The sequence below is a fragment of the Populus trichocarpa genome, chromosome 7 (assembly GCF_000002775.5).
Source record: "Populus trichocarpa isolate Nisqually-1 chromosome 7, P.trichocarpa_v4.1, whole genome shotgun sequence".
In the NCBI taxonomy this organism is placed as follows: Eukaryota; Viridiplantae; Streptophyta; class Magnoliopsida; order Malpighiales; family Salicaceae; genus Populus; species Populus trichocarpa.
Window position 1 is genome coordinate 14503126 of NC_037291.2, and position 13937 is coordinate 14517062.

The 13937-nt window shown below is 35.1% G+C and overlaps 2 protein-coding genes across 8 annotated transcripts; both read right to left on the bottom strand.

Moving 5' to 3' along the window:
• Positions 1-40: 40 nt before the first annotated feature.
• On the bottom strand, positions 41-4393 carry LOC18100843 (calreticulin-3). Its single transcript, XM_024604937.2, has 13 exons — positions 4028-4393; positions 3749-3944; positions 3402-3660; positions 3202-3258; positions 3056-3103; positions 2683-2769; positions 2533-2590; positions 2013-2080; positions 1377-1469; positions 1234-1290; positions 1051-1122; positions 697-729; positions 41-338 (listed from the first exon to the last, which is right to left on the bottom strand). Exons 1-13 carry the CDS (start codon positions 4260-4262, stop codon positions 327-329), a joined length of 1275 nt encoding a protein of 424 aa, XP_024460705.2. The 5' UTR covers positions 4263-4393; the 3' UTR covers positions 41-326.
• Positions 4394-5393: 1000 nt separating this feature from the next.
• Positions 5394-10988, bottom strand: LOC7491736 (uncharacterized). Of its 7 annotated transcripts, none has more exons than XM_024605635.2 (5): positions 10912-10988; positions 8442-9468; positions 7716-8024; positions 6901-6992; positions 5394-6583 (listed from the first exon to the last, which is right to left on the bottom strand). In XM_024605635.2, the coding sequence occupies exons 2-5, from the start codon at positions 9369-9371 to the stop codon at positions 5731-5733; spliced, it is 2184 nt and encodes a 727-aa protein (XP_024461403.2). In that variant the 5' UTR covers positions 9372-9468; positions 10912-10988; the 3' UTR covers positions 5394-5730. The 7 variants fall into 7 exon arrangements, with proteins under 7 accessions (XP_024461403.2, XP_024461402.2, XP_024461401.2 ...); XM_024605634.2 differs by lacking the exon at positions 10912-10988 and adding an exon at positions 10414-10547; XM_024605633.2 differs by lacking the exon at positions 10912-10988 and adding an exon at positions 10229-10431.
• Between the last annotated feature and the right edge of the window lie 2949 nt (positions 10989-13937).

A 13937-nucleotide genomic window follows, 5' to 3' on the forward strand; every position in this document is an offset into this window, starting at 1 on the left:
AAGATTTCATGCAGATGAAGTTTTAACTGATAAACAATCCTTAATCCATCCAAACCATAAGAATTTTCAATGATTAGCCTCAAAATTGTCCATTAATTTACTGTCAACTCAAATAACGAGAGCCCACTTAAACCTTACTGGCTGAATTGCCATGTCAACTTGGGCAAGGTATTTGTTGCTGGTGAGTCTCTAATGTTACAACAACAGCAATACAACAGGAGGTGCAACAGCATGACATGCTTTAGACAGGCAATGCTGCCTTCAGAAATCTGAAACTTGGTATCTCTTTCAGTTGCAAGACACAGATGGAACCAGCCATGGAAAGCTTATAGTTCATCCTGCAAAAGGAAAGTTCCGAGCTCAGACTAAATTATTTGAACTAAAGCATGAAACAGTTTTCAGTGAAGATAATGTATCATTGTTCAGAAAGCCTCAAGCTGAATACTGTCTTCATTGCCAAGACATTGATGATGTAACAGTTTACCTTAGAGTTCATTTGCTAGAATTGTTTTTTGTTTAATAAAAAATATAGGCACCATTTTTTTATGAAATGCAATGAAAAATAAAAGGCTTGAGCCAAGTAATTCCTGCCTACGGTAGAGATGTGCCATTGATCTTTTACCACTTGCTATGATGCTATTGAAAAAAGTTCTACAATGGGAAAAATGAGAGAAAGAGTGCCAAATATATGCTTACATGGTAATCATCCAAGTAATCCCGAGGATCGTGCTGCAAAAGAATCTTATTATGTTAAATCACATTCACTAAAGAAATAAAGAGCATCACAATGATCATGATCAAAAAATGATGTTTTACTTCTGTGACTCCTTGGCTGTTCATCTCTCTTTCTCAATAAAACATTATGAAAAGATCATCTGAAAATGGTTTTATGAGTAGTACCTCACATTTTTAAATGGTTTGGAGCATCAGAAGAAGTTTATTTATTTGAGCATGGGATATCATATAAAGTTAATTCAGCTACCAATCAAGAGATGCAAGATTAAAAGTATCAACTAAGTTTTGATGAGAAGAAATAAAGAGATACTATACCCTTCTACGAGGCTTCCTGTAGCCCCTTTCTTTCCTCCTCTTTTCACCTTCCTCTCTAGCTCTCTGAGCTTCCTACTCATGCAATGATTCAAATCAATTGGACAGTGCTCAAAAAAGTGGTTAAAAGTAGAGTTATAGAAAAAAATTGCATATTTCCAAAAGCAAGTAAACAAAGTAAGTCACCTCTTCTTCTCGAGCTCTTCTCACTTTCTCTGCTTCCTCAAAGGCATCTTTTTCGATCTGGAATGTACATAAAATGATAATCCAAATCAGGCCATATTCCTCAGAACCAATCAGCCACATGGACTATAAAATTGATAATTCACCTCTCTATTCTGGAATACATCTTTCACAATTTCTCTCGCATATTGTGGGTCATCACAGATCAATATATTGTCAAAAATTGAACCAGCCTTCACCTGCAATGCAATATTTGATCTTATCAGATTACAGTAACTCAGTATGGGTCTTATTAGAAGCATAAATCCAAACTCCACTGAAAACAAAAATTATGAAAGAGTTCAATCATTCTGCCAAAAACGCACAAAAACGCACAATGAGAAGTTCAAATCAGTTTCAAATGGCAAGGCAGCTTGGTTATTTGGACAAATCAAAGACTTGAGTACAAATCAAAGACTTGAGTACAAATCCAAACTCCTCAAGAGGGTAGAAATGAGCCAAAAAGCCATTACAACCGGAAATGAATTGAAATCAATAGATTTTCAATTTAGAATGTATTTGAATATAATAAAATGTGTTATCTTGCCTAATCAGATGACTTCAGATAAGCAAAGCCAGGTTATATAAGAGTGACAAATGTATTTGTCAGATCAGATAAAACAACCATTTTTTTTATTTCAAATAACAAAATTTTACTCTTTTTGGTATTATTAGTCTGCTGCTTTTCCCCAAACAATTTATATCAAGGATCTCCTGTTGAAGGAAAGTAGTTATGAGCCCACCTGCCAAACTTCAATACCCACATACTTTATGGGCTTTAGCACATAAAGGTCAGGATCATCTTCAAACTCTGAGAAAAAAGAAAAGAAAAGAGGATTGTGAGTATTTACAAAATGAAATTGGATACTGAAATCTGGTAAAGATATTAGATTGACCATATAGTTTGAGAGACTTCAGACACAACCTTGTTGAAGGGACTAGTTGCATTGAAAAACCATTTTGCTTTTCATTTAAAAAACATTCCTACTGCAACCTAGAAGCTAACTCATTTTGCTATGCTCTGTTAGTAGCCCAGAATGAAATTTTCATTTTTTATACAACAACAAACTTGCCTAACATCCAGTACCAAGTTTCAGCAATTTGAACATACCGCCTACTCCATTCTTGGTTAAATGCTGATATAAAGGCCAACATGCTCATTTTCCTATTCCTGAACACTTAACTATGCAAAATGGTCCTAAGCATTCTCCCCACAAATAAGCGCTAAAAATAACTACTTTGCCTTACTGGAATGATTCATACCTGGGTTATCGATCCATGGAGTCTTCCATTTTCCTTTATAGTTGGGGTTCTTGATTTTCTGCAGTATCAGGATAACAACTTAATTCAATAATCATTATAATCAGCTTGAGTAATTTATTCAAACTTTTGTTTAGTAGTATGGATGCGCACCTTTCTTTTCCATGGTCCTTTGTAAGCTGGATTTGGTATCTTGGGTGGCCTCCATATTCCATCCTCCTCTTCATCCCAATTATCAGGCTACTCAAAGCAGAAACACAGAGAAAGGCCTGTTATATTATGTCTTCCAGGCTGTGACTGTTAAAATCAACTAATAAACCAAGATAATCTCTTCTTATTTATAACCTAACTATCCAATCGTCAAGTTGAATAAGGGAGAGCAAAATAGAAAGACATCTTCCTAGAACATCGTTGCCATATAAAGGCAAGTTAATCCATGACTAGTCCAATAGTGTGTTTCAAACCCCAACCAGACGAGAAAGGGAAAATTACATAGGAAATTCTAAAATGAGGGCACCAAACAAACCTCTTTAGCCTTAGGATCAGGAATCTCCCGGGGGATAGAATCATATCCCTGCAACATCAAAGCAGATAAAACAAGTGCAAAATGTATCAGGAACATGTATAGATCACTATTTCAACCACATTATTAAACAGATTATTAGGCAATACCTCTGGTTTGACATCATTAGGATCCTCAATATATTCCCTATCATCCCAGTCCGCCGGCTGTAAGATATAAAAGTCAACCATTTTTGGTTTGACCAAAAACACCAAACTATCAACAACAGTATCATCGGCAATTCATAATCTAAGCACCACATTTCCCTAAAAAAATTGAACCAAAACTCAATCCCAAGTTCCTATCATACCCTCTTTGCTTTGGTATCTTTGATTTTCGGCGGAGGAAGTATATCCCAATCTGTATACATGGTTCCTGATTCCCTCTCTCTATTATCAACCAACACACTGTAAGATGCATCAGGTCTAAGAATAAATGTATAGAAATGAGTCAACTTATCAGTTTCACATTGCAAATCCTTCTTGATTGGATAATTCTGTCCTTGGTAAGACATGATAACATGAAGCTTCTTTGTTTGAGTCCCACATATATCAGGTCCAAACATAAAACTGCAAGGACAAAAACACAACAAACTTTAAGCTTAGCCACCATCCAATTCTCAAACCTCAATAAAATCAAAAGGGTCACTTTCTTTACCTATAAGGAGTATCACCACCAAATTTCTTCTGATTAACATAACCAGAAAACAGCTTAATATACCCACCACCACACTCAATATCTTGCTCAAACTTAATAGAATACTGAACTACTAAAGTTCTATTCTTGTTACTAAACTCAGGTGATATCTTTGCAGATATAGCAAAATGCTTTGCATCATTATATGTTTGAATACCTGAAACACGAAATTTCCTAAAAAATCAAACCCCAGATAAGATAAACTCAAAAAGATAAAATCTTTAACATGTGTTCATATACCTTTATCATCTGGATCGCCAGGCCATTTCCCTGCTGTGTACTTAAAAGTACCAGCTTTGCCTTCACTTCTTTTCCAGTCTGATAAAACCCATCTATCTTTCCACCCATCTTGAAAACGTTCTTCAAAGAAGATTTCAGAGAGAATGACAGGGAAGAGGAAGAGACAGTGGATAGTGAAAAGCAAAAATAGTAGCTTTAAGGCTTGAACGACATGTAGTCTTAGCTTCTTCTCCATTTCTGGTAAACCAGTTGGCCAAGTGCCAGTGATGTAGGTGATTGGATCTAATTGCACTATATAGTAAAGGGTGAGAATCTTGTGTTAACACTGATTTTCCATAAATAACCTCCCTATAAATATATAAATATAAAGTTTCTTTTCTTTTTAAAGTTTAGAACACTCTCAAGTGGTGTGAAAGGGGGAGGAATTTGGACATTTTTGATTGGTTGCAATGACTTGGCAAAGTTCCAAGTCATTGCTAGGCAGGCAGGACTTGGAAGACACCTTCAAACTACATGACTTTTGAAAGGACAAGAATGGCAAGAATCATGACTTTGGCTCGTCTGCCGTTCGTCATGGTCCGTGATGTGAAACCAAGACTGACGGCAGAAAATCTCAGGGGCTTGGTTAAGTTGCTGAACACTTGCTAATTGCTTTATAGATTTCTTGGGTCAGCCTGAATGTTCAAACATCCACCAAGACTTGAGAGTGATATTGTTAATCAAGGAGGGAAAAAAAGAAGATGAAGATGACAATTTCTTTAAGAAATTTTGTTTCTAATTATTCATTACACTGCAAAATATTTTTTGAATATGGTAACTATAACTCAGATTTTATTAATTCTATTTAATTTCTTCTTCTTTTTTTAGCAATTTTAATCTTGATTTTTACTTTTAATAAAAATTAAAGTATAAACTAGCAAGAGCAGCAAATAAGTACGAAAATAGTATTGATATTGCGATAAAACTTATTTTTTCAAAGTATTTTGCACTTAGAAATATATCAAAATAATATTTTATTATTATTACTTAAAATTTATATACGATCATATCAATAAATTAAAATAATTTTAAAATAAAAAAAATTAACCGCACAATCAAACGATATCGAACTTTAGTTTGGAGTTAGAGAAAACCGTGAACCAAGAAATTATATACAAGAGGTCATGGTGGTGGTTATGTTGCAGTGAAATTCAAGGATCTAACTTGCAAAATAACTTGGGTTATTAGGTTAACCTGTGAGTTATTAAATTGATAATTTTTATTAAAATGATATTATTTTATTTAAAAATAAAATAATATTAGCTCAATAAATTTGATTAAATCAATCAAATAAAATATTTCAAAAAATAATTATTAACACAAGCAATACTAAAACGCACAATATGGATGATATTATGAAAGAAACTTTCATACACATTCCAACACGAGAGAAAATATTGCTTTTCCAGTTCATGGAATTGTTCTAATTCTGTGTAGTTTCAGGAAAAACAAAAACAAAAAACCCTGCACTTACATTTGATGCTTTTTTTGATAATTAATAGTGATCTATACCTCAAACCCATGTAGGATTTATGTACATTGAATAGAGCACTGAGCTCCTTAGCCCACTTGGTTTGGTTGTTAAGGGGCACAGCTCTAATGGTATGTTACTATTATATGCATCTCCAACGCTGCATGTGGCCAAGCTGCAAAAACTAATAATATCACCTCTTTGATTTAGTTTCTATACTTCGGTTTGCCGGTGATGGCTGTGATCCACCACCTAGTGCAGCGGCAGCAGATTCCACATGAGTAAGAAGGTACTCGTAAATCTTCTTCCGTAACCTGTCAACGGTCTCTGATGAAACATGGGGTGTTTCTGCTTCATCCTTGCTCGACCCAATCTCATCTAACCAGTCATTCACGCTTTTGAGCTGCGTCAACATCCCTGCTATTTGACCATTATCTGACAAAGCTGAGGTATCTACATCAGCATCCAAGAACCTCTCAACATATCCCAAAAACCAATCTTGGGATTCCATCCGCAACATTCCAGCCAAGTCCACGGCCTCATCAAGGCCATTTCCTCTGATCCACTCTGCTGGAGGTTGGGGTGGTGCCTTTTGACTAACGGTAGAGTTATCCCCTGGTTTGCGGAAAGCTCCTGTAGCTACAAGCTTGGAGCCAACTGTTGGACGCGTTTTCCCATGAGTTTTCGTTGTGGTATTCTTAGAAGAGTTTTCAAGGACTAAAATGGATTGATTGCTGGCAATAGGCTTTTGACCTTGACTAGGAGCTGAAGTAGTATCTTTGGTAAATAATGAAAAGGATGACAGATTGGTGGCCAGTGCAGCTTGAACCCAAGAGGCTGCATGTTTACGTCTATCAGATGTGACCTTTAGCGCTTCTTCAGATGGATTGTCATTAGAATCTGGGGAAGAACCAGCTGGAATAATTTTAAAAAGAGAATCGGCAATCAAGCGAGAATTATTCAAGCTTGCATGAAGAGCTAAAAACTGCTCCACAGCAGGTTGTGGGTTGTCTTCCCGAGCAGAGGAAGTCAGCTCTGAATACATACTGCAAGAGGAAAGAGGCACATGACAAATTGTTAGGAGAAAAGGAAAAGCTTAAGCTGAATTGTTTATACACTAGAAAACATTAAGTATAGTTACACATCTGAGAAGTCAAATCAAAGAAGCTCCTGAAAATTACTTTTCTCGTGTTCCCAACATTTTAATCAAGCAAATAGAACTCAAGTTGTCTTGGTTTGTCCAACATTACTCGAATATGGAGTGCATATAATCCAAGCTATAAAGAAATTGTAAACATAACTGGGAAGTTTTGACATTTTCTACTACTTTTCTAATCAACCACTATTTCTTGAGTAGTTATACCTTAGACATCGAAGTAAGCTCTCCGCAGCAGTTGCCTCTTGAATAGCCTCTATTGCTGCCGTCTGCGCAGCATCTCGATGCTTCATAACTTCCTGTAATAAAAAATGCGTAGACATGTGAAGATTGAAAAGGCAAAGTAATTAATAGAAGACCAGAAACCAATTGAACTAGATGTTTACAGATGATACCCATGGAATCAAAAGAATTAGCTCTTAACCACTAAAATAATTAACGTATCAGCAATGTCCCTGGTTTATGTGGAAAATTTTCAATCCCCCAAAGCAAATCGCTAGCTAACTACTTAACGAACGATACAGCATTGTGTCATGCATTTAAATATAGAGGACCATGCCACTGAGAGCAAATAGCTGAAAGCAGAATTAAGGTTTCAGTGGCCTGAGGTCCCAGCCTTCAAGGTGCAGACCACGTTACGGATATCTATGACTTCATTCTGCTATCATTCATTCAAGATTATACCTATTTTACTTCATAGAATAATGCTAATTAAATTCTTTGCACTTTCTGTTTCTACTTCTTCTCGATGATGAGATTGTTTGGGACAGGATTTGAACTTTCAACCTCCTCGTCAAAGGAGGTGTGGCCCCTAAGCTAAGCCTGAGCCATAGTTAATGTCAGAAAATAGTTCAACGTAATTCACTAGAAGAGAACACAATGGTATGTTCTTAGGCAGCATAATTCAACACTCAACAAATGGCGAGCTTTAATAAAATGTGGAAATGTTCTCACATCTACCACTGCTTTTCTCTCGGAAAACAGAGAGAAGGCCTATGAACTTATCAAGATTTAAGTTTTACCTTTCCAAATTTGGCAAGAGAAGAGGGCAGTGAACTCCATGAAACACTTCCTTCAGTCAATCTTCTGCTACTTATTGAAACCTTGACCAGATTTCCTGGGAATCCATTGTTAGCATGCTCTGATGATTTCTTTCCAGCAGTTGTTCTTAGCTTATTTGACTTGTCTTGTTCATCCAAACTTCCATTTGCAACATTTTTCTTGGTAGATGTCTGAATTTTAGTCTCCTCTTTGGATGACTTAGAAGATACTTGGGTCCTGTAATCCTCTTTAGATGGCAATCTCTCACTTGATGTACTTTTTCTTGGAGTCTGCCATATACAATTACATTAGGTGGCGAGTATAGTAATTTTACAAAGAAGAGTTGGAAAACACAGAAAAGGTGAATTGGAGAATAGCAGTAAAAAGCACAACATTTTTGAGTCAACTCAGGACCTTTTGGGTCACACGAAATCAGGACAATATAAGAATGAGATAGACCAATTCAACACAACAGTTTTACCAATCAAACCACATAAAAAGGATCTAATTTTGAAAAAAAAGCTCAACTGGTGAATCTTGAGGAACATTGAAAACCATGATCAAGAAAAGAATGAAATCAGACTTAACCGCCTATCACTCCGAAATTACAACATTTTATATCTTAACTGAAACAAGTGTTTTTTCAAGTACATCTCAAACAAATCATACTCTGCTAGAAGACTAAATCCATAGATGATAATACTTACAGAAACACTCCAAGCTTCAGGCTTTGGATCGTGTCTGGCGCCTCTCAAATTTGATTTCTCTCTATGCTTCACCTCCATATTCCCCTCCCAACTTTTCCTCAAAGCTTTGGCCCCCAACTCAATCCCCTGAACAATATTCTTGATCACCGGCACCCTCTTCACAGTGGGACTTGCCCCACGAACAGAACTTGCCTTTTCTACAATCCTAGGTGATTCCTTGTCCGATCCCTTAATCACTGACTGCTGCCGAACCCCATTTGAAAACTTCTCAAATGAACTAGGCAATGAATAACAACTAGTTGGAGAAGAAGGAATTGATCTTGAACTCGATGACTTAGATTTTGCCACACGTTCCCTTTTCAAATCCAAATCTAGTGTAAGTTTTGACAATTGAGACTTTGATCTGGTTTGAGTCGCTTTCTTATCTGACAAAGCCTCCTTATGAGAATTACCATTCGCACTACCCCCCACTGATTTATCCTTCTCTCCAACATTACAACCACCCAAAACACCCCTTTTAGGTGATTTCACTTTCTCCAGATTATTATTGAGAAAACCAGGGGACTGGGATGCTACAATATCTTCAGGGCTCCCTACACAAGGGTGCCTCCCAGGTACTGGCCTGACCCCTCTAAGAATAGGCACTGGTGAGGCTGGTTGAAGCCTTTCAACATGAATAAATTGGCCTAATTGGATTTTATCACTAAGAATTAAATCATCATGCTCGTCAGGTAAAGACACATAAGTGGCATGAGATGAATCTGATACCTTAAGATAAAACCCTTGATTAGAGAATAACTCACCACCTGCTAATGCTGGTACAATGCTCACAACTTGCAATAAAGATGACCTATGTTCCCCAGCAACCTTGACATCTGTATCCATGTGCTGCAAAAGCTTGAGTAACACTCCAGGTACAAGATTTGCCATTTGTTAACAGACCTTCTATTCGCATCACTCCAACGATACCCCAGATGGAGAACTTGAAGATATAGTTGAAAAGGAAGAGTCTTGGTCAATACCCAGACTGTAAAAATTGGAAATTTTCTATCAAGATTGGAACTTTTTTGTCACAGAAGGAAAGAAATGATCAACCTTCAGAGTTTAAACCCAAATGATATTTGTCAACACAAAAGATTTCAACATCACATCAGTTTCAAAAGAGAGAGAAATGGAATGCTCAAGATCCAGATAAGAAATGCCTTTGAGCTAATAATGGTGGGTATAATTTATTCAGAGGCCAAACACAGGACACCAGCCAACATAAAAATTATGAACAAAACCAGACCCCAATAATCAAAACCCTAAGGAGCACCAAATAAGACAACCAAAACCAACCAAGATGGAAACTTTTTTCAAGATAATAAATTATTCAATAAAAACAAAACAAACCCAGAAACTAAAAACTCCTTTAAAGATGCTCTGAGAAGTGATAATGGTGTACAGCTTGGCAGAAGCAAGTTAAGTGTGCCATCAAAAGCTCAAAACCCAGAAAGAGAAAAAGGACTGTTCAATAAAATTTGGCATCTTTTGCAAACAACTCATCGCAAGACAACCAAAATACGATAAAAAAAAGCCCAAGAAAGTTTGGAAATTTATGATGTAGATCAAAATGGAGTTAAAAAAGGCAACCTTTTTCAAAGACAAAGCACATCCAAAGAAGCTTTAGATAGTTTTTGACAAGTGCAGCATGTACCAAGGGATATCATATCATGTGATCATAGGAAGCTGAAAACTTTGCAACAAACCAATGAAAAGCTAAAGAGAATAATTGATGCCAGGCTTACTGTACAATCTAGAGAGAGAGAGAAGAGGTGTCAGAGCCTGACACATTGACATATGCTCAACAACTGGTAACACTTCAATGTGTCCAAGAAAAAAAATGAAACCTAACCCTCTTTAGCTAGCTTTCTTTCATTGGATTGAGGAGTTCAGTCACTGAATATTAAAGGGAATTGTAAATTGTACTTACTGAGCTGGAAGAGTTTGTTTTTGGTTTTGGAATATGAAACAAGAGGGTCTCTTGAATTCTTGCAGAAACTGGTAGAGGAATCTTGTCATGGAATTAAAGGATTAATTAAGTTACTTATTTTTCCAGTAATATATTATCTTCTTAAAAAAGATAAAACAATTTATTTTATTATTTGATTATTTAAAGGATTTTTATCCTTCATAGATTTATTACCATGTTATATCATCTGTGGTATTTAAAAAATAAAATCTTATTCATATATAATTTCACTAGTTAAAGAATTTATTGAGTGTATTCTTGAGATGTTGACTTAAAACAAAGAGGATTATTACCCTTTATCATCTTAATTTTTTAAAACAATAAACATATATCCAATCAAAACACATAAATAATAATAATAATATATGAATCATAAACAACATGAATCACAAAAAAACATATTAGATAATCGTTAACTAACATGTAATTTGATTCAAGAATACTATTTCTACAACATACCAAAACGTTTTTGTTGACGATCCTTTATAATCCCTCCTCTCTCTCTCTCTCCTCTCTCTCTCTCTCTCTCTTGTATTTATATTAATTATGTGCTTGAGAATGCAAATGCGTGCATGTGCTTGAGTAATGGGGTGTTAGGAACAATGTAATGGCGTGTCGGCTACCTGAAAAGGTGTCACATCTCCAAGATAGCATGGCAGTTGTATCCTGTCTCTATTTTTTAATGACTCTAATCTATTTTTATTCTATAAAAAAGAACAATTAGGGTTTTTGTTTTTCTTTCCTGACCAATGAGGCCTATGATTCACATTCACAATATGAAGCATGTGGTGGATGTCATTGGTGGACCCATTTAAGCTTCTTCTTCAGTGCTTCAAGGAGGAGAAAGGAATGGTTACTCATAGGGCACATGTATTTGTACAAGTAATTATATTATTTTGGTTTTATTGTGCCTGAAATTCTGGCAGTAAAATCTTTCTTTCAGATGCATAGAAACTGAGAATTTGTGGGGCCATATTCCAAAAGGAAGGCATAGGTACTTGATTACAAAGATAGGTCCGAGCCCTGCCTGTTAAAGTTTACATTTAGTTCTAAGATTTTGGAACTTTTTAATCACACCCTTCAAACTAAAAGTCTTCTTTTAAAGGAAAAACATAATTTTTATTATTATTGTTGTTTTATTTTCAAGTTCAAGGTCGTCCACTTCTAGAACTTTGGTCCCTCTTGGACACAGAAAGGATTACTTTAGTTAGAGTATAAATAATGATGTTGCATATTTAAAAAGAAAAATTAAAATTGCTATTTTGCAATCTTAATTTCGATTGGGTTAATGACATCATCACTTGGGATGCTTCACTTTTGGCAATCCTCGGCAACCAAGATTGACTATTTTGAACTTCTTCTTTTTCTTCGTTTCTTTTTTCACCTAATCCTTTTTAGTTCTTGGCCTCACATATTCTTGATTTAAACTCACACAAAGATAGGAAAGAAAAAAAAGAGAGAAAGAAAAAGATTTTGGGCTCACTTAGCCTTGCACATATATAATCCTCTCTTACTAATCAATAACCTCTCTTACGTTGTTTTAGACCAATATTTTCACAAATAATTATTTATAAGTCTGACTCTGCATCAACTCTCCTATCATAACCACTCTTTCCACCAATAACTTACTTTTAAGTATCAATCTATCGACCAATGACAAGCATGATACACCACCAATAACTCAACATTTTAAGAAATTAGATATTACTTATTATGTTTTCTTTTCATCAAATAAGCTTATATGACCTCTAGTATCTATAAATACCAGAAATCACAAGGTAAGAAAAGAGACTCAAGGGCATGCTCACTCAAACATACTTGGAATTATATATTATTCTCAATGCTCCACACAAACACTCTTCTCACACATTTCTCTCTTCGCACATGAATTTCTCTTATATTTATTAACTTAAGCCTTGAATAGTCATCTTATCTAATAAAAACTTATTTCGCATATCAGTTACCAGCCAAGAATTCAGTCAAAAAAAGCTCAATCATGTCCGAAGGTTTTCATGATTTCAAAAAAAGCATTTGATTTTGTACAAGGTATTTATGTTTTGTTTTTAGTTATTCAACTTCTCGTGTTATTTTAAAGAAATTTACTTTTCATCTCCATACATGGAGTCGAACTCCCAGCATTTCCTCTAAAAACATGATGTTGCTATCATTAAGCTCAAAGCCTCATTTGAAAACACGGCTGCACCTTCCAAAATCAAAAGCATTTTCTTTTACTGCATTCCCAAGCAAATTTTAATTACACGTATGAAAGCCAATCCAATATCCTCGTCGACATGTAAGAATATTCAACATGACGCATGATGGTAATATTATTGCAGCAAGCATCCCATTATTGAGCTTATAAAAGAGATGAAAGTACAATCAGGAAACTGCAAACTTCCCAAACGAACCCTAATAATATCAACAACAACAACAATTTAGGACGGATTGTCGTGGCGCGCCTGAAACCCTAGCTTCAAGTAGGCAGGCAGGAGACGAGGTTAAGTGATTGTTTAATTAATCTCCATAGGATTAGGTTGAGGTCAGTTGGCAATATTTGCCCCCACAACAATTTGGCCCTGTCTCCTGCAATTAACACATAGGGTCGTGTTACCAACATAGGCTCAACATCTTCTTTTAATGCCTTGTATGATTTGGGTTATCTTTTGCCCCACAAAAATTGTGTACGAGATCGTTCATCTGATGTCTAGACTTCACCTCACAGTACCGAGATTGCGTAGGTACTGCATTATTTGTTCATGTCTTTGTTATTACGGTTCCGTCCTGCTTTTAAAAAGTTTTGATTTTTTTTAGTTTTTAATTTTTAATTTTTTTATATTTTAAATTATTTTAATGTACTAATATAAAAAAATACCGTAAAACACAACATCTATCATACTCTCAAACATGTATTTTATCTGCAAATGTCATTTAGATTCATGGCTTGCGTTGCTCGAGTAATTTGTCGATGTACTTGCCACTAATATTAAATCCAGTCCGGCCAACATGTTGATCCTGTGACCTATAGATCAGGGATGTAGTATGTAAGTCAACTTGTAACAGTCAAAATCTAATTTAGATATAGATTTTTAAAAAATATATATTTATTTTAATTTATTTTATATTTTTTAAAATTAAATTAGATAAACTCACTAAACTTATAATTCAGGTTTCCATGTTGTTGAAAACGATTAGCAACCATCTTAAAGTTTTTTCATGATAATTTTTTTTTGGTGCTTTCATGAATATTTAACTGTTTAGAAAAAGAAAAAAAAAAGCACTCTTATACGTGCCTACAAACTTAAAAACAAATGAAAAATCAAACGATTTTTTTAAACATGTGTGCCCTAAGGCATTCCTTGATTGATATACTTGAAAGATTTCACTTCTATGATTAATATATTTATCTCCATAATTGTATAAAAACATCATCCTAATTCAATATTATTGAACATGGAGATTAAATAATTCCATTTATATCAATTAAT